We start from the raw sequence: 22248 nt of genomic DNA, 5'->3' as shown, positions 1-22248 counted from the left end.
CCACAGGCCAGAGGAAGCAACTTGGGAGCGTGAGGATGAGATGAGGGAAAAGCATCCAGAGCTATTTCCTTAATCTTCTTAGCGTCCATTACGGTATTATTTTATCTTTTCCTTACGCTCATTTTTAATTTCGAGGACGAAATTTCTTTTTGTTGGGAATAGTTGTTAGGACCAGAAAAAAAAAAAAAAAATATATATATATATATATATTTGGGTTGAGAGAGGAGGGTGCACGTGCTCTGCACGTGCAGCCCCTCCCCTCTCCCTCTCCGGTGCACAGCGGGAAAGAAGGGATTTCATCTAATCCGAATCGAATTAGATTTGATCCTCATCTAAACTATAAATTAAACCCTAATCTCTCTCTCTCTCTCTGCTTAATGCTTATAACCCCCAGCCCTCTTCTCTCTCTCCTTCCTCCCTTCTGTCGCTTCTTTCTCACCGTCGGAGTCGTCGCCGTGGAATCGGCCAGCCGGAGCGTCGCCGGAAGAAATTGGAACCACCACACTCCTCCCCGGTGAGCTCTCTCTCATCCCTCTAGTTTAATTTAAAATTAAATAAGTAAATCCGAAATACCTAATTTGGGGGTTTTCGGCCTCGTCGGCAAATCTGGCCGGCCGGCGGCTTCGAGTCGCAGCCGCTACCTCTGGAAGTGCCTTGCCGTTGGCCTCGTGCCGTGGGCAGTCACCGTTGGAGCCCTCGTGGCTCCGGTCGCCGTCGGTCATGGGATCGACCGCCGTTCGCGGGTTCTCCTCCACCTCGCGAGGACGGCGGCACCGTATGGGTGTTGAGATGCCGGGGGTGCGGCCGGCGAACCTTCGCCGTGGCGGTCGCCGGCGTCTTCCTCTTTCTCTTCTTCCTTCTCTCTCTTTTCCTCTCTTTTTCTCTCTCTCTCTTCGGTTTGGGGAAGACAGACTCGGGTTGCCCGAGTCTGATCTTCTCCCTTTTAGTGTTGGATTCGGGTCGGGTTGGATCCGAATCCAAGGAACCCGAATCGGTTCCATTATCTATTTGGATTGGGCCTTGGCCCAATCCATTTAAGAATTAATTGGGTGGGCTGCGGGCCAACTGCAACCCAGCCCAATTGATTTGGGCTTATTTTAGCCCAAATTAATTATTCTTAGGTTGAATTGTATAAACATTTTTAATAATTGTTTTAATTAAAAATGTTATTGTTATTTATTATTTAAGGTGGTGATTTTTAGTACGTGGGCTAGAGATTTGAGATTTTGGTTGTCTTGCCTAGACTCAGGTGAGTGGGTTCACTCACATATTTATTTTATTGTATTTCGTATTTTTGTTAGACCATGTAAATTTTCTGTGTGCAAATTATTTATTTCACCCTTATATGTAAAAATTAAATTGTTGCAATTTCTGTGTGCAAATCTATTTATTTCATCCATACGTGCGAAAATTTAATTGTTTTATTTTCCTGTGTGCATTTAATTATTATATTCAGTGCATCACCATACTTCGTGCAAATATTGAAAAATTGTGAAAAGAAAAATAAGACTAGTATTGATACGACTTAGAGAACAGTCCCGGTATAAATCGTTTGCGATTTTCCGTGGTGACTCAAGTCTATTTGGAAGTCCAAGGGAAAATCCTAAATTAGATCACTGCGGTGACTTTCTTAGGTGACTCTGGCGGGGTTAGGGAACAGTCCTAGGAAGTATGAAAAAATTTCCTAGGTGACTCTAACTTCTCTCAACAGTTAGAGGAAAAGACAGAGTGTGTTGATCACAGGGTGATACCCTCTGATGACCCTAACCGGATCAGCTATGAAGAAAAGTCTCGAGCGTCATCTCGAGGTAACTTTTAGTTGATGTGGATCCACAGGGTTTAGACCCATTGAGACATATGACAGTATAAATATCAAAAAGGATGTTAATATGTTGAAAACGTGCAAGGTTACAAGTTGTGAAATTTCTCTATTGTTATCATTGTTATTATGTAGAGAGCATGCCTATTGCATATTATGATGGATATTGTTGCTTTTAGTTTAATTTATTCAGCATTAATATGTTTTAAAATTTATTTGGTTCGAGTGGATTCCACTCACTGAGCTATAGTTGTTGGCTCACGAGTTCTATTGTTTTTATTTTAATTGCATTTAGTAATAAAATTTTAATAAAGCACATTCTCATTTTATTTATTTATCTTGTCATCGTATACGTAGAGAGTATTATTAAGGCTTCGTGCATTTCAAGCATATTGAGATGCATGGACGGTCATGATTCCTATTTTGGGTCGTGACAGTAGCCAACGACATGGATACGTACAGCTAGGATTTGAGCGAGAGAGTTTTAGTTAGAGCGAAGAAGAAATGTTAACTTAATAATTTGAGAAGAAGAAATGTTAACTCAATAATTCCTTCAATAATCCTAATAAGGTTGTCTTCCACATCTAGCTTATCCATCAAACAACTAAAGAAACTAGAACGACCTCGCGAGGCATTTAAACGACCAAAACAGTCTCTTAATGTGCGAACACAATGTAAGCATTCAAACGGCACGTTTGAACCAAGGTTCGTCGGGTCGACTAAGATTGGCCAATCCATATCGAGATCGGCTAGTTTTAATTAAATCTTATGGATCTGACCCGAATTTGACCCCAGGACATTAATTATTGATGTCCCCAAGCCAGACCACTTTTTTTATTTTTTTCTCTGTACTCTTTTCTTCTCACTCTTTTCTCTGTTTCACTCCTTTCTCCTTTTCTTCTCACTCTCTCTTTCTAAGTTCTAACAGAGAGATCTAGTTCCGATGAACTCCGATATATAATTTTTTAAATTTATTAAAAAAAAATACTCTCAGTTTTTTTGAAATTAAATATCTGCTGAATTATTTCATTTGCTGAAATTGTAATTAAATATTTGCATTTGCTGAAATTGGGATTAAATATTTACTGAATTATTATTTTACAGAAATTGAGATTAAATATTTCTGAAATTATATTTTTAATTTGATCTCTATTTAGCTGTTTACATTAAAATTAAAATAGTTCTAAAAGAAAAGTCACAAGATATAGACATTGGCCGGCAACATTGCGTTGCTCTTAGTCAAGACAAAAAGTGTGTTAAATACAATTGGTGTAGAAAAAAGATAAGTGGCGATGTCAACCGTCTAAAAGAACATTTAGCTATAAGACAAGAAAATGTAGCAGCTTGCACTTAAGTTAGTTTGGAAGTCAAAAGAAAATATTGGCTTATCTAATAATCAAAAAAAAGAATAAACAAACTGCACAAAGAAGAAAGTCAATGATTCATCAAAATTTGATGCATAATCATGAAAATATTGATGATGATAGCAATGAGCAGAGTGGGGAGGATAATGAGAGACAAATAAGGAGGGCAATGAAAGAAAGTAAAAATACACAAAGAGGAAGAGATGAGAAGAAACAATAGTGAACTAGTGCTAACTTTCAAAAATCTAGATCAATTCATGTATAGGGAGAAAGAGAATATAGTGGCAATAGTTCGGGACTCCCTGGTGTTACAGGTTTTACAGTAGATTTGAAATTATTGGACTGATGGATATCTTCAAAGAAAAAGGGGTTATACATAGACTACTATCAAGACAGCTTTCAAAGAGATAAAAATGTAAAGAAACATATTGGTAAAACCTAGTAATCTGATAGTCTTTATTAATGTAGCTGATAGTCTTTATTATCACACCATAATGAATGTTATACAGTTAGTAAAGCCTAGTAATCTGTCTCTTACTTCAAAAGATATAGCTACTAAATATTTTGACTCAGAAGTAGATGAGCTTTACACTTATATTGAGACTTTTAAAAAGTATTGGAATGAATTTGGTTATACACTGATGTGTAATTACTAGAGTACACAAAACAAAATAAATATAATTAATTTTGTTGATGTACTAAAGCATGGGAACAATATTTTTGAAGTTTGTGGACGTTATCGTTCATTTTAAAAGTGCAAATTAAATTTTTCAATTTATGGATGAAGTAATAGAAGAAATTGGTGAAAAAAGGATAGTCCAAGTAGTTACTGATAATAGGGCAAATTATAAGGCTGCTGGACAATTACTTGTAATAAACAGATTAAAAAACAACATTTATATTGGACATCATATGCTACACATTGTCTTGATCTCATGTTGGAAGATATTGCCAAAGATTCTGAAATTAGCATATTAATACATAAACGTAAGAGATTGACAAGCTTCATATATAATTATGGTTAAGTTCTTAATTTGCTTAGGCAAATAACTAGTGGTAGAAAGATTATCAAACCCGGCATTACTAAATTTGCCACTCATTTTCTAGCATTGGAAAGCATAATGCGATATAAAGATGAGATTATATGGATATTTACATTAATAAAGTGGTCTACAAAAATTAAGAATATAAAAACTAAAGAACAAATTTTAGGTAAAGTTTTGAAAAACATGGCTCTTGAAAATACATTTTAACATAATATTATAATTGTCATCACAATATTTGAGCCTTTTGTCAAGGTATTATGACTTATAAACAGTGACGACAAGTCTGAAATGAATTTCTTATACGAAACTATGGATTTAGTAAAAAAGTCAATAAAAAAAAATATGGGCAAAAATTATAAAAAGTGGTGGAAGTTGATTAACTCCAGATAAAACAAACTACATAGAGATATACACGTTGCTAGTAAACATTAGTTTATTAATTTATTTATTTTAAATATTTTAAAATTTGAATGTTTATAAATTTTAAATTATAAACTTTACAAGATACTTTTAGAATCCTAGATTGCAATTATTTACAAATGTCAATAATGATAGTAAAGTCTTGCTGGGAGTTAGAAAAGTAATCAGTAGATTAAAGCTTGATATTCATAAGCAAATCTTTTGTGATAGAGAAGTAAATTATTATTCAATTTAATAATTTTATTATTAATTATTTTAAGTTTTAATATATTCAATTTCTTATAAAAAGTAATAATAAGTTTCAGATGGAGATATATAAATTGAGAGCTAGCCAATTTAGTAATACTAAAGTTGCTACAGCTATATCTCATAACAGTCCAACTAAATGGTGGTCCATTTATGGATGAGAAGAGGCACCAAATTTGACACCAATAGCAAAGAAGATTTTAAATCAAATTGTATCTTTATCATAGTGTGAAAGAAATTAAACTACATTTTTTTTTATCCACGCCAAAATACGTAATCGATTGACAATGGAAAAAATAGAGAAATTAGTATTTTGCCATTATAATATGAGATTGAAGGAGAGAAATTTAAAAAGAAAACAAAAAATGATCAGTTGATTGATTTAATCATGTTTTTGATAAAAAAAAAAGCCCCCTGACTCTATGGATCAGAGAAGTGAAAGATAGATTATTAGATGATAGAGATAACTTATGGTTAGTTGAGGCATTGGGGAAGACCACGACTAGAGCAGAAACTAGTCCAAATCGTTCGGCAGCGAGAGATAGTATAGCTACTAATGCCAGGGATAATCTTGATGATCCTGATAATATACCTAGTGGTGAGATCGTCTCGTTTACATTTGTTAAGAAAAGTCAAGAAAGCATAGGAATTAAAGACAGAGAAACTGAGGATGTATATAAATATCAACAACACCGTTATCAGGATGTTGCTTCCTATGACTATGATTCATCAAGTATTAATTGTTTGGAACCATCACAAGATCTATATGTTGGTTATTATACTCAGTATCATCAATATCCTCAGACACAAGATTCACATATTGATTATTATCCACCTAAGAGATAACAAGATCCACTTGATAAAATGATATGATGCAATCACTCTTTGGAGTACCAGGTCTTAAACATCATTATTTACAAACTTATGGTGATTATGATAAAGACGACCACAGGGATTTAGGAAAGCTAGCTTGGTATTCATCGAAGTTTTGACTTTTGAGTTAGTTATTTTATTTAATCTTTAGGGCTCATTTGTGAATAATTATTATTTTCTTTTTTTTGTCATGTTTTCTAAATTTTAAAAAAATTTCCTATATTTTTAAATAATATTTAGAATTTTTTATAATTAAAGAAAATCCGATCTGATCTGGGCGACCGATATGGTCGATCCGACCGATACGTATCGTTTTTCCGAAAGGCCAATCCCGATTTTTCGAACTTTGGTTTGAACGCCCTTATCTTGTGTTTGAACGCACCAACTAGACAACCTCATTTATTATAAAAAAATAAGAGATCGAAACAAGAAATAGAATTTTTGATTGTATCCATGTACGAGATAAATCAACCTAGTTTGAATCACATCACTCCACCATGCTTCCGCTCACTTTGTCCTCAAAGTGCAAATTCGTGAAAACGGTCCACCAATGTCTCTTCGGGTTCCTATGTAGCTCTATCATGTGTCTAACCTACCCAACTCACCAACACCTCCGTTACCTTGTCTATCACGTCTAACCCTTCTTCTTGCTAAGACCTTCCCCGATGTGAGCTCAATCTCCTCGGCCCCGGGCTTGGATAATTTGGGGGCTACCGACTCCATCGGTCCAACTTGGGCTCTCAAGCTAGACACATGAAAGATCGGGTGAACTAGTGATGTCTCAGGCAAGTCCAGCCTATAAGCCACTACTCCCACCTTCTCTTGGATCTGAAATAGCCAAAGAAACAATGTGTTAGCTTTTGATTTGGGATAGGATACACCGAAACTTGCCGGTATGGTTTAGGCCGAACATAAACTCAATCGCCCACTTTATAGCTTCGATCTTGGTGCTTGCAGTCATAAATTTGTTTCATTCCGTTATAAGCTGCTACTAGATGAACCTTGAGCTGTTTGAGAATCTTATCTCGTTCTTGTAGCACCAAGTCTATTTCGAAAAGATCTTACGGACTTAATTAGTCATAGGACCTCAATGTGGGTGATGCGTGTCCATAGACCGCCTTGAAAGGCGTCATCCTAGTGGCGGTGTGGTGAGCATGTTATAAGACCACTCAACCCGTGGTAAATAAGCTAGCCACCTCTGCCCCCCTCACTTTCTCATTTGTAGTTACGCAACGGAGGAGTGGCCGAGAGATTTCAGCCACTCCAAATCCAAACCTGATCTCAGATTTCAGTTTAAAAACATATCCTATAAATTAAAACTCTACCCCTAGTATAGGGTTCTCTGTCTTCTCTCTTTCTCTCTTTCTCTCTTTCTCTTTCCTTTCCGTCGGAGCACCCACTGTCGAATCAGATAGCCGAAGCACTGCCGAAGTGAGCAGAGACCACTCAATGACTCTCAGGTAACCCCTCGGTTTAACAAGTTAGAATAAAAATACCTATTTTTGGAGCGAAGCAGCGTTGTCGGTGAATCGAATCGGCCGACGGCTTCGAGTCGCTACGCTCATGTGCCGAAGTGTCATGCCGTTGGCCTCGTCGCATAGGCATGCTTCCTTGGAGCCTTTGTGGCTCAGATCGCCGCTGACCGTGAGTTAAGAGCATTGGTTGGCGGTAGCAACCTCTCCACCTTGTGTGGTTACTGTGGCCGAGATCGTGGCGAGGAGCAGCTTAATGTGACCAATGACCGCCGACAGCGACCTCTCCTCCGGACTCTCTCTCTCTTCCTCACGTCGACCTTCTCGAGGATGAAAGGTGGGGTTGGCTCGATCTAGGATGAAAGGTGGGGTGGGGCTTGGGTTAGACCGAGCCAACCCCTTCCCTTCCTTTTATTTTTGTTACAGGTTCGGGTTGGATTTTGGATCCAAGACCCGACCCGAATCAATTAGCAAATAATGGGCTGGCTAACCCACAACCCAGTCCATTGCTAATTTATTTGCTAAGCCTTGGCCCAACCCAGCCCAGCCGAATCCAATGGACTTAAACCAACCCATTTAACTATTTAGTTGGCTTTAAATTTTAGAAATCATGATATTGGCTAAATTGAAATATGTTATTTATTTATTATTAAATGTGGTGATTTTTCTTAACCCATGGACTAGAGATTTCAGTCGTTTCAGCTAGACACAGGTGAGTGAGTTCACTTACGTATTTATTTTATTTATTCATCTCATATTTTGTGCTTTTTATCGGATCACGTATAATTTAGTGTGCAAATACATTATTATATTTTTGTGCATTATTATGTTCTGTGTGCAAAATATAGACCCAATACATTGATATACTTAGTACATATAGTCATTTATATGATCGATAATATTAGTGGAAAAATATAATTGATACGTGACAGGACTTTAAGAACAGACACAGGCTACATATTTTTTGTGCATCTCCCTGTGCTGACTTAAGACTACCTTGAAGTCCAGGAGACAGTCCTATACCTGATCAATATATGATCCGTTTAGGTGACTCTAGCGCGCTTAAAGAACAATCTCAAGCTAGATTAGAAATCTCCCTGAGGTGACTCTAATCTTTATCTATAGTTAATGAAAAAGACAGGGTAAGTTTATTATATAGTGACACCTCCTAGTGACCCTAACTGGATTAACTATAAGAAAAAGAGTCGAGTACACATCGAGATGACTTGTAATTGATGTGAATCCTTAGAACAAGTGCCAAGTTGAGACATATGACTTTATTATTATTATTGAAAGAAATTCAGCATATGGACACAAATCACGTTATGAGATATGATTTGCTCTGTCATTATTTGTACTGTTATTACTATTGTTATCATAAGCAAGCTGAGTAAGATTCTCATTTTATATTATTGGACTTGTATTTCTTTTTTAAAAGTTATGTTATGGATTCGGATTTATTTGGTTTTATAATGGATTACACTCACTGAGCTATATTTGTTGGCTCATAGGTTCCCTCTTCTAATATTTCAAATGCTGATCCAGGTGATAACTGAGCGAGATGCACCGAGACTTCATATCCACTTAAGATTTTACTATTTTGTCCATCGGTTGTATTAGACATTTTATTCTAAACCATCGATTATTTAGTTTGATTGGTGACACATTATCGATGGCATTGGTGTTTCTTTATTATTAAATTATAATTATTGGAGTTAGTTGTTCATAATTTAAATTCTTATTATTTTGGAATTTATAAAAAAAATGTTAGTTAAGGCTTCGTGTACCTCAAGTGCATTGAGGTACATGGCTAGTAATTTTGGGTCGTGACAACCTCTTGGGTTGCTCCTCAACAAAGCATCTCAAATATTGCTCGATGTAGCGATTAATTACTCTGGACTGCCCGTCGGTTTGAGGATGATACGCCGAGCTCATCTTAAATTCAATTCCTTGCTACTTAAAGTATTCTTACCAAAAGTGGCTCATGAAGATTGGGTCATGATCTGAAACAATACATCTAGGCATTCCATGCAATCATGCCACATCCTTCACAAAAATTTCAGCGACTTTCTTGGTGGTGTAGGGGTGTGATAAGGCTGAGAAATGTGTGCTCTTCGTCAACCGATCAACCACAACCATGATAATGAAGTGCCCTCTAACCTGTGGTAGTCTCTCAATAAAGTCCATCGTCATATCCTCCCAAATCTGATCCAAAATGGGTAATAGTTGCAACAGCCCCGCTGTGTTACAATCGCCCTTGTGGAAGATAATTGTTTATCCGAGATGCTAATCTGAGCAGAACTTAACACAGAACTTTCGAAGACAATAAGGATCGATCTAACTGTTGAAACGATCTAAAATTCGAATATGTTATTCCTCTAAAAGTTACGAATCCAATGCAACTGAAATCTAGTCAATCGGGCAGGTTGATCAAAAGATATGAAGGAAATAATGACCAAAGGTTAGGAAGTTGCAGGATGGACGTGGATGATGTGGTTAGGATTATGGAGATGATGATGATTATGGTGGATGGATTAGTACCTTAAATGAGATGAGGTGAGAGAAGGAAGCTTCTAGATATTGTTGGTCGCTAGAGTGAGGAGGGAGAAGCGACAGAGGATTATCCTCCAACCAAAGAAAGAAGCTTGGGTTGGATAACGAGGGGGAGGAAGGAGGAAGGAGAAGTTTGGCTCAAGTTTAGATGCAAAACAAAGTTCAATATTCAATAATGCAAAGTTGGTTGTTTTTCCAAATATTTGGAGGCTGGCCAATCGTCCAAAAATTCTAAACAAATCTTAATACGAAACAACTTAACCGACATACATTCGAACGCCCCTCGATCGTGTTCGAACGGCCAAAAATAGGGCTTTGGATATGTGAATGCAATTCAGACATTCGATGGCCGTTCGAACGCACTTCGATCGCATTTGAACGGCCAAAAAAAGTGTTCTCTATATGTGAATACCATTCAGACGTTCGAAGGACAAAAAATAGTGCTCTGTATATACGAACGCTATTCAGATATTCGAATGCCCTCCTCTCGCGTTCAAACACACCCGCCAGAAGTCAACTTATTTTTTTAAAACAAAAACAGAAAATGATACAATTTGAACCAGTTTGATCATATCCAATCTGTATCTCAATCAAGAATCGCAACAACCAGTTTGGTTGAATCCGCCTTAGCACGTTGACATACTTCACAAGCCAGTTTGGTTGAATTAGCCTCTTTTTTCACTCCAACACAAATGCAATTTTGAGTAAGCCTCTTGTAAGTCCTGAATGTCCCTTCATGGCCCGCCATAGGTGTCATGGAAGTGACAGATCAAGGAGACTTGAAGGATCCTGAATGTCCCCTCCCCTAACCGTGCATTGGCAAATGCCACATGCACTAGGATACCTTTTGCATACTCAACTTAGAAACTTCTTGGACACTTGAAGGACATTTATTGACTTGCCAAAAGGAAAAGAAAAAAAAAAGTTTACACTGAAAAGCTCACAAAAATTAGTGAAATTAAAGAAAGGTTACATCAAATAATTCAGGTGGAATTACATCAATAGTTTGAGTTATGAGGCTAATGACCTAAGTGGAGTCTTGACATAAAAGATGTACGCAGCTTACTCTCATTTTTGAAGAAGCTATTTCAAACAATAAATCTTGGATGCAAGGGACAAGTCTTATCATCTTACGAAAAGAAGCCCTAATAATTTAGAGGTATATATTATAGATCACAAATATTCACCCTAAGATTTAATTAGACTGAACCAAGTTCCTGTCAGCCATCTGATGCCTATATCATGCCTCCTCGATATCAGTCCAATGCCGTCAGTCCATCAGGATGAGGATGAGCATTCTATTTGATTAATATAATGATTGACATGAAATTTCTTTACTTTGCTTAAATAATGGTGTTGTTTTACAGTGGCACTTGAATATAGACAATGTCCTAAATATCAAGTTGAGATTAGTAAATTGAAAGTGATTACCTGGATACTGATGTTTCCACCATGAAATGTCTCGTACAATGTTTCATGACTGTTGCTCTCTTGCGTCAAAATGAAGGAAAAATTTATCTGATAACAGCATGAGAGAATGATTAGAACAAAAATATTGAATTATTGATACAAAAGAATCATGATGGTCAATTATTTTAAGGTTGTTTGAAGATTAAAAAGAGATAGATGTATTTATGGAAGTGTACTTCAGCAGATATTTTATATTTGTTTCTTTTATGCTGCCTCATTAGCCATTTAGTGACAAGAGTGTCCTAAAATTATAAATTAAATTGGATAGGTAAAAGTACAGATTGTAATACATAATACTCTGGATGATGGTAACGACTTAAAAAGCCATAACACATCTCCCTTATGATGATTGTATGTCATAAGTGGTGGCCCCATATGTTTAAGGACATTTGTTTGTCCACTCTTACATTGTTAGGACTGTATAGTCAGAATTCTCATATTTTTTGCATTTCTGGATACATGGTTGATGTCTGCATCTTCTAGGAATATTCAATGTCTACACTTTTCAACACAAACACAACTCATTTATTGCACAGTACTACACCATATCACATATGTAGGAGAAGCAGCATAAACATATGGGATTGAGTAGCTATCATTCCTATGGCTACATGGAACTTCAAGCCACCTACAATTTCTTGTCTAAATAGTCCTATAAATTGAAGGCGGAAAATTTGGAACTCATTGGCAAATTGAAGAGCTTGAACATGGAGAAAAATGAGATGAAAGAACGAGTAGCTAATTTGACTGATGAAATAGAGGAACTTAAAGAAGAAAAAGGAAAACTTCAATGGGATTTCAATAATTCTTTATTCGTGATTTAGCTTCCAAAAAAATTCCTTAACTGTAAAATTAAAAGAATTAGAATAAAAGAATCTAGAAAAGTCTGGATGAAAGAATAAAAAAAATTAGAATTTGATTTTTTGAAGGCTAAACAATTGCTTCAAAATTTCTTTACAGATAAATTGAAAATCAATCAAAAGGAGAAGGAAGAATTGATATCTCAATGTGGAACATCTACTTTCAGTTCTTCAATGAGAATACAATGTTCCAAGCTGCGGACAAAACATACCAAGAGCTCAAAAGAAGGCAAATTGAACGAAAGAGCAAGATAATGTGCCCTTGATCTCTTCCTCTTCGGATTTGAAAGATTTTAACTATTAGTTACTATTAATTCTTACTTTATTTTTATTATAACAGTAATTATAGATTTTATCAATCATTGTGAGTTAGTAATTTATTAAATTTTATTTAAACAGTAATTACAAAGTTTCACAGTAACTAAAAGAGACATTAAATCACTGATTGCTAAATTTTATGTTAGTTTTATTTAAACAATAATTGCCATGACCCAGTGGATGACATCCATTTTATTTTATTTTTATCAAGGTTCTAAGTATTGAAATTAGGATTAGAATTGGCCATCCAAAAAAAAATGATATGTATTAGCTATAACAGCGGTATCGGTTATCCAAATCAATTTGTATTTTAAAATAATTTTTAAAATATAAAAAAATTATAAATTTTTTAAAAGATAGTAATAATAAGATATAAATACAAATTATTCATATATAAAAAACAAAAAATAAATATTATTTTCTCAATCTCTCTCTCTTTTTATTACTCACTCTCTCCATCTCATAAAATAAATAAAAAATCTTACTCTTTCTCACTAACTCTCTCCCACTCTCTCTTCTACTCTCTTATTAATTTTCTCTCCATTAACTCTCCCACTAACTTGCTCTCTTATTAAATCTCTCACTAACTCTCTCAACTCTCTTTCTCCCACTACCTCCCTCTCCCTCACCAACTCTCCTCTCTCTCATTAACTCTCTCTCTCTCTCCTCCCTCACTAACTCGCTTCTCTCGATCTCTCCCTCTTCGATTCTCTCTCCTCTCTCTCTGATTTGACCTCTTGTACCCTTTTATAAGTGTAGTAGAACGTTTTTGATTTGTTCTAGGAGAATTCCAAAAGAAAATACCAAGTTTGAAGTTTGAACTAATTTCAGAACTTTCTATTTTTAATCAGCTTTTGGGTGCGCACCCAACTCTAAATTGCATATAAACTCATGTACAGTGTTTTTTTGCGGGGATGTGCACCTAGCCTACAAAAACTATAAGTTGTTGACTTGTTTCTCATTTGTTATTCGATCTTCTTCATACAAGCATTCTTCCATAAGTTCATATGTTTTGGTCTAACATGAAATCTAGATTGTACACTATATTTTAAAGTATTTTATGTTTATGAACTTGCTGTTACATAAATTCACACTTACAATCTCCCCCTGGCAATTCTTAAATATTCTTTTAACCCAATACAATTTTCCTATTATCAAGACATACTCTTTGTTTCAGATCTGAAAAATTCTTGCAAAGATCGGACACAGAACAATAAATAATCAATTCCTCAAATTGTTTCTCAAGTCATAATGTTTAATTTATATATATATATATGCTGAGCTGAGTTTAAAAAATATTCAACAAATTCAGTTAAGCAAAAACAAATCAAGATGTCCAGAAGTCAAAAATCATTGTTCTCCCCCTTATATTCAAAACAAATCAACTTTCCCCCTTGAGTTAATAGATCAATTTCTCACCTTTTTTTTGTAATAAATTGATGAGGATATAGAATAAACATGAAACGCCAATATGAAGCATGAAGAACTCACAAAACAATGTCCACCTATTATCAAAGTTCTGTTCAAAAGTTAAATAAATTATCATAAAGTTCAAAAATCCGAATTAACAAGTCAATCCAAGGAAAATATTTGAAAAAAAAATTATTGGTAAAAGTGGTGTTTTTCTCATTATTTTTAAACCAAATCCTAAACACAATTAGTCCAAAAAAATTATGAACTCCAAATATGTCAAGCAAAACTTGTACGTGATTTTCAAACTTTCCAATTTTGTCAATTTCATACTTTTCGTTAAGTTAAATAGAAACATATTAGATTCTATTAAAGAAATCAAAATCAATCAAAGCTTTCGCAGATCAAAAAGCTTATATCATGCACTAGTATGCTAACTTAGATTGGCGTATGATCAATCAAGAAATATATGCATGAAGATAATTTAGATTTTTGATGATGGTTTTCATGCTTAGAAGGTAAGGTATCTCTTTCCTTAAATCTTTAAAATACATGCTTTATGCAAAGTATATATTTTTTTCCAAAGAACTTTTTCTTTTTCTATTTTTCATTTTGTGAAGCCATAATGAGTTAGATTTCCTTGAATGCTCATGTCCTGTCAAGGTGTCTTTCTATTGAGGACATTAGTGACATATTACATAGAACACATATATTTATGCAAATTCTCCTTTATGAAATTAGTCTTAAGTCAATTATTTTTATTATACATTTTCTATTTATGAAATTACCAATTTTCACTCAGTCAGGGTTAGTAAAGAAATGAAGAATTTTGACTTTTCCTCTACTTTGTGAAATTGGTGTGAAACTATTGTCTAAGGATGGTAGTGTGAAACCCCATTCCTATTCTTTCTTATTGCATTCTCTTCCACTCCTTTCCACCACGTCCTACCAAAACAATGGTTTTTTAGGATTAAAATTAATGCGAACTAGGCCAGCTCGAATCACATCATGGAGATATTGGGCTTGATGAATCAAGTCTAATTATCTTATTTATTCTGCTTATGTGATCTAATTAGTCTTAGTAGGTTAGAGTTTATTTAATTAGCTAAGTTTAGTTAATTTCACTTATAGGGATGTAAATAAGCTAAGCCTAAGCAAGTCGACTCTAGCTCAGACTCGGCTCAAAATTAATTTCAAGTCCGATTATTTTATTTAGGCGGAACTCAAACCGAGCAAACCGAGCCTAAATTGAGCCTATTTTTAAGCCAAACTTAAGTTGTGCTGGACCGAGTTGATTCCGAGCCTAAAACTAAGCCATTTACAAGCCGAGTCTATCTTTGGATCAAAGATTTAATGGTTATGTATATACTTATATATAATATATACTATTATACATAAAATTAATAATTTCTTTTTGAGTTGAGCCTATGTGAGCCTGAGTGAGCTGGCTTGTTTATTTTGACAGCCCTAGTCACTTACAATATTAAGTCTTTTGGCCCCGCATGTGCTCTTGATAGGTTTTAACTACTATTGGATGTTTGTTCTTTTTTTGTTAAAGAAGTAGTTCTTAATACATTGTAGCCAGGAGGCACATAACCTAAAAATGAATTGTTTGCTGTAAATGAAAAGACCCTAACATAATAAGGATTTTTTGCCAAATGAAAAGGCAACCCTACTGAATAGAACATCCTTGCAATCTCATAGTGTAATTGGTTATGAGCATTGAAATGTCTTTTCAATAACTGTCATCGCTTTTCTTTTCTTTGACTCTTTCTCTCTTCATGTTTCTGCCATATCAAATTCTATGTCCAATAAGTCTTATCGAATAGGCTTTTACCCTATAATATGATCCCTTATAAACTTGCTGATAGTAATTATTTTGAAATTTTAAATTACCTCTGACTTCTCCAAATTTTTGTAACTTAGTTACATCCTTCCATAGTGGAGTAGTATCATCCATATTGTTAGAACTTTCACTAGCTCCACTAGATCCTAAGCTTTGATTGTTCATTTTTTTCCTATTATTGCAATCATTATAATATAAAAAATAAAATAATTAATAAAATAAGTGTCACTCACTAACTGTATTTACTGTGTAAATAAAAATCATGGTTCCAAGTTTCGGTCGATCCTGATTTAGGGCTGAAACTAGTACAATGACTGGTTTCGGTTTAGTATCGGCCGATCCCCGATTCGTTTTAGGTTGGGATCGGCTGTATCGGCCAAAATTGATCGAAATCGAGAGAGAGAAAAAGAGAGAAAAGGAGGAAAGTAAGAAAAAAAAAGAGAAAGAGAGAGGAGAGAGAGATAAAGGGAGCTTGTCGGAGGGAGTAAGAGAGAAAAAGAGAAGATATCTTGTCGGAGCTCGTTAGAGAAACATTGCTAGAGAAGAATTAGAGAGGGAGAGAGAGAGAGAGAGAAGGGGGGGGAAATCGCAGAGGGAGAGACCGAGAGAGAAGGGAGTCAATGAGGGAGATGGAGGGTAACTGAACTTCAGTAATTTCATTTATCTGCTGTTCTGGTAAAAATATGAAGACATAAGCAACACTGGTTACTGAAAAGACTAGAAGAATAGGTAGCACATCACCTTTTAATGATTAAAAAATTCATTGAAAACTTATACTTATGATTGTCATATCTCATTATGTCTTATCAATATTTATCATCATGAAATGACATAATCAAATAACTCTTCAATATGGTATTTAATACTTCATCTTTAAGCATGCTTTAGAAGAAAAAGTTAGTTTTTTACCAATAAGAAAGTGATTGATTCATTCAAATAAAGCAAACTCAAGGACAAGCAAACAAAATATTCACCGGGAAAAGTAATAAGCACAACATGAAATTCACATGGCTGTATATGGCCCACCAAGACTATGGAAAAAAAAAGATGGATTATAACTTAGTATCTTACCTCTGTCCCACCTGGCCCTAATCTTCCTGCAGATGACACAACTTCTATACTCTTTTTCCTGCAGAAATTTATTTTGAAATGTGCATGAAACGAATTACAAATTAAAGATACTATACACCTATTATTATGATATTATTTAAAGAAATATCATGAAGAAAAGTAGAGAACAGCATAATTAACCTGTCTCTCTCACTCCAAGCAACTACAATATCCAATATGGTTTTTCACTTTTTTGTGATGTTCAGAAATGCATGTTCAGGAAATTTTACTAGATATAGGACTGGTCCTAGCCACCTCCCAAACATATATACTTGCATACATAAGAAGGGTAAATTAATTTCTGATGATCTAGTAGAACCAGACAATCAGAACCTTCAAATGATAAAATTACCTATTCAGAAAGCTTCCAAATTTGCCAATCTTCTGAAATTTCTTTTCTCACCGCACGAATAATATATTTTTGCTACTATTGCTTCTAAGCCACATCCGGAGATGAATCAACAATTTGATATGTTTTTCTTGAAATTTTGTTTGCCAAGTAATAAGTCCTTTATAACTGCTTATCAACTGATTCAATGATGGTCTGTAATAGTTAAAGAAATGGATCATAAGTTAACCTGTAAACCCTAATCTGAGAACCTTAACCCAAAACCTTAAAACACTAAATCCTAAAACCCTAAACCCAACATGTTGTACTTGTCGCTCTTTTATGGTTTCTATGATCATACAAGGAAATGTCAGTCCATAACATGCCATTGTGGACTGCATCTTGAGCTATTAGTTAGTACTATAGTATTTAGTTCTTTCGTAGTACCATTATTACCTTGGTAGAAATATTATCCTAGAAAAGATTCCTCTGGCCACTTCCCCTGAGTTAATTAGTACAATATGAATTGATAAAAGGAAGTAAATATAAGATCCAATCACTGAGAACTTCAACACAAAATTATAATCATTTGGCAAATGACGTTCATCAATGAAGGATCACCTTTCTCTTTCCTTCCTAATCTCCTTTTCAGATTCCATTTTTGAAATGCACCATATTCTTATCTTTAGCATCAGCCTATATGACCCTTGTTGGCAGACACCAAAAAATCCAACAATTATTTAGCCTTTTAGGACTCTTTTCTCAAACTGATTCAAATTTCATACTTTATATGCTAATTATCTATGCATTTTCCATAGATGAAATCTACCAGACTATCACTACGGATGATGACTGGGCCTGCCATCACAGATGTGTCGATAGTGTAAGTGAGATTATCACCCTCAAATCCGTTCAAATGCATTTCCTGAGAACTGTGTTTAAAGGTTGTTTAAAGTTTGAGCCTATACAGATTCAGAACACATTTGATAAAGAACATACATTCTAACAGCATTTGAAGTTCATTAGAATGCCCCAAAGATTTCAAGTTGCATTTGAACTTCAGGCAGAGTCATTCAAATGCACGATGATTATTGAAAAGTTTTTGAGCCGATTTTTAATGATTTTGACAGTGATTTTGGGGTTTCCAATCGATTGAAAAAGGTCCTCTACACCTATATGAGAGGGATGAATGATACCTTTGTTGGAGACTTCTTCAATGTCAAAAAAAAAAAACCCTAGGATGTTAAGAGATAAGAGATCATAGTTGTTCGAGATCATCGTTAACATCTCAGAGGTTCTAATATTGCTTATTTACATTGCAAGGGGAGTAGTTCATCGCAAGGCCACTTATAATTATTAGCTAGATATAACTTAAACGAAGTGCTGAAATTAATTCTCTATCTAGATAAATGACTCAAGCTATGACCATAATGTCCACGAGGTGGTCTGGTCTAATTCGGATCACACCACCGTCCGTATTAGCTGAAACTAACTTTTTTTAAGATTCAGATCGAATCTAAAATGTATTCAACCTAGAAGACATTAGTTATTGATGTCATTAACTGCCTTTTTTTAAAATTTTCTATTTTTACTCTCTATCTCTCACGCACACTTTCCTTCCGCTCTCACACTTCATCAAGCTCATTCGACGACGGATCCAATGAGCCCTCTGGCTGATCCATACTTTGGTGAACTCGGATAAAATTTTTTCCATTTCTCTTCTCTTTCTCACCCATTTTTTAACTATTCTTTTTTTACTGCTATAGAACAATAGTAAAAAGAGATTTTTCACTTCACTATTGTTCTGCAGTAATAATTTACGAGTATAAAAATTTGTCAAATTCAAGGCAGTATTCATTATAGTTTTGAGTAAGTTTTTTCTTTAGTCTTTAAGTTTCTATGTAACTAATTTTTATTTTCAATTTTTCTATTATTTTTTATATATTTTTAGAAATTTTTTTGTATTTTAAATAATATTTTGAATTTTACATAATTAAAAATAGTCTCATCTAATATAAACAGTGGATACGACCAATACAACCGATACAGCCAATATATATTATTTTTTCTAACGGCTAATTCCGATCTCGATACCGAGTTTCGGAACCTTGTTACAAAAAGCTTCACAAGAGCCATGGTTCGCCTGCTAGCCTTGTAGGCTTCACAAACAGCTTCAATGGCTTTCCCCTCATTTTGAACCTTGCCTGCCTCCCCAAACCTACTTCCTTTGCCAGTTAAAGAGGCAAACATGAGAACATTCTCAGATGACTACTCCCAGCTTTTGACAAAAACCTAACGACATAAATTGCCCAATAGGGTCTTTTTGTCTAGTGAATAGACTGTAAATAATTTTTCACTCTATTTCTTGGGACGTCATATCCTTCTTTGCATATCTGTCGAACAAGGTATTAATGTCCATACCATACTTAGAAAGAATTATAGCATAAGAGCAACCCTGAACTTCTACAAAATGAAGTCACTTGGAGTAAATACCAAGCACCCTTCAGGCCTCCGATTAGCTTGCCCCTTGTACTAACCGATATATGGGCAATATTCCAATACTAATAACTCGGATTGAGACATGCCTATAAAACCAAGCGTACCCTATGGCAAAAAAAAATAAAACAAAATTACTTATTAAGTGGAAACGAGATACTCACATGATGGAGATGGGCTTAACCACACTGTACAAGGAATCGATCACCCCCGTGACGCCACCTCTTACCTTCAGCAAAAAGAGGAAGAAAAATAACATAGTTGGAATTGGAAATGGAATGAAGAACGGAAAGAAAATCAAGCAATAGAGGAGGCAAAGGAGCACACTCTACCTGCAAATTGACAGTTCCAGAGGCAGTGACGAGGATTTTCTGGTAAGATATGGATGAGGAGAGGTTTGCTATGATCTTGCCCTCGATGATTTCCTGCATAAGTCAACTATCAGAAAAGATGGTCCGAGAAGGAGAATAAGGTGGGTTAGAGGAGGGCAGGGCTAACGCCTGGGCGATAGACGCGGCTTGGACGGGAAAGTTTCAGCTCGATGGTAGACATTGGGAAATTCCGGCGAGACGGTTCAAGAGCTCTGCTTTTCTTTTCAACAAAACAACACTATTTGGATGGAGAGATTAGGAAAGACGAGAACACAAAAGAAAAGAAATTGGAAATGTAAGTTCAATCTCTCTCTCTCTCTCTCTCTCTCTCTCTCTCTCTCTCTCTCTAGGAAAGACAAGAACACAAAAAAGATATTAGAAATGTAAATTCTCTCTCTCTCTCTCTCTCCCAACTCTGCCGTTAGGAGTGGCAATTTGCGAACTTAATTGCAATTATTTTGTAATGTTTACATGTGGAATAAGTTTTAAATAGGTGTAACTATAATCATTTAATTATACCGAGAAAAAAAGGTATTTTTTCTTTTAATTAGAAATGAGCAGATTAACTGCTAACTTATAAATATCGGCATATTAAAGCCCCGGAGATATCAAACTATATGAAATTTTGTAGTAGGTGGGGGCATATCTCCTGTACCACTAATCTAGTCCCAAGGTACAGTTGTAACGGCTCCGTCCAGCACGGGCACGTGCACGCGATAGGTCGGGCAGGGCCCATCACACATAGATACACTCATGTACACATATAATCATGACATCATCAAATAATACATGCTAACATATTCAAGCTTATATAATTTAACACCAAATAAATCATATTATCAACCAAATAAACATATTAACATATAAATATCTAGGTCCATAATAATATATACTAGACCACTATATAATTTGGCATGACTCACATAGACTAGGACAAACCATCAAGATACAAGTAAACAACTAATACACGAGTACACTATAACATGACATGTACTATATAAATTATCGTCTGATATAATAAAGTACAAATATAACAAACAACAATACAACTCAATTTCTATACAAACTATCATCTATACCGTCTCGCACCTATAGCTCACCTTATCAATCTAAAATATCTTCTCGGGATATCTTATGTCGCTATCACGTACCACATATCTGAGAGGGTTAGAAAAGAAATAACCTAAGCTCTAATACCACCTGAATTGTAACGCCCCCGCCCGGTACAGGCACGTGCACGCCCACGCGCCCACATGGAACGCGCGGCGCACGCGAAGGTCGGGCGATGCCCGTCACGCACAAATACACTCCTATGCATATATAATCATGACATCATCAAATAATACCTGCTAACATATTCAAGCTCATATAATCTAACACTAAATAAATCATATTATCAACCAAATAAACGTGTTAACATATCAATATATCTAAGTCCACAATAATATATATACTAGACCACTACATAATTTAGCAGGACCCACACAGGCCACGACAAACTATCAAGATACAACTAAACAACTAATACACGAGTACTCTATAATCTGACATGTACTATACAAATCATCATTTGATACAATAAAGTACAAATATAACAAACAACGATATAACTCAATTTCTATACAAACTATCATTTATACCGTCTCGCACCTATAATTTACCTCATCAATCAAATCGCTATCACGTACCACATATCTGAGAGGGTTAGAAAAGAAATAAAGAGAGTCATGAGCAAAAGGCTTAATGAATAGACTTTATCTCGAATCAGTGATGTCAAATAGAGAGTAAATTATGTATTGGATAATATGAATCAGAAAGAGCATCATGTAATGAATGAGTATATGAATGTATTCTCAATAATATATAAATAAAAAGTAGATAACATGTCATAATTGATAAAAGTATATAATCTTCGATAATAAATAAATAAATCTCTATGTCATACTATCATCATAACTCTCTCTCAAATATGACATATGATGCATGCCAACCATGACCATGCTATAATATCAAATGCAATCATATATTATGTATATTGACCACTAAAATCATCTCTATACAAAGTTATATAATCATGCTAGAGGCCAAAACATGCGTGTACATAAGATATAATATGTTATAATTTGAGAAAGGCGTCTATGAGATAAGACTACTCACCAACACTACAAATATCAAATAACTACTCGTTCACGTTGCTACGACAATGATCAAACCTCGATAGCTAAATCTGAAATTATTTAAGTATT

At 35.0% G+C, this 22248-nt stretch overlaps 1 protein-coding gene across 3 annotated transcripts in view; it reads right to left on the bottom strand.

Annotated features, from left to right (window-relative positions):
- The window catches only part of LOC140782517 (uncharacterized), a 47170-nt gene extending 26706 nt beyond the window's left edge, over positions 1 to 20464 (bottom strand). For all 3 annotated transcript variants that reach the window (XR_012107891.1, XM_073129128.1, XM_073129129.1), the window contains exons 1-5: positions 20130 to 20464; positions 19964 to 20056; positions 19796 to 19860; positions 16769 to 16826; positions 11225 to 11311 (exon numbers count right to left, since the gene is read on the bottom strand). Coding sequence is in view for 2 of the 3 variants with exons in the window: in XM_073129128.1 (XP_072985229.1) it covers positions 11225 to 11311; positions 16769 to 16826; positions 19796 to 19860; positions 19964 to 20056; positions 20130 to 20183 (357 nt within the window). In the remaining variant the exon portion in view is untranslated. The remainder of the gene's footprint in view (positions 1 to 11224; positions 11312 to 16768; positions 16827 to 19795; positions 19861 to 19963; positions 20057 to 20129) is intronic.
- Between the last annotated feature and the right edge of the window lie 1784 nt (positions 20465 to 22248).

This window comes from Typha latifolia, chromosome 2 (genome assembly GCF_019914945.1).
Source record: "Typha latifolia isolate L0001 chromosome 2, TyphaL0001v2, whole genome shotgun sequence".
In the NCBI taxonomy this organism is placed as follows: Eukaryota; Viridiplantae; Streptophyta; class Magnoliopsida; order Poales; family Typhaceae; genus Typha; species Typha latifolia.
This window is presented reverse-complemented; position numbering and strand designations above follow the sequence as displayed.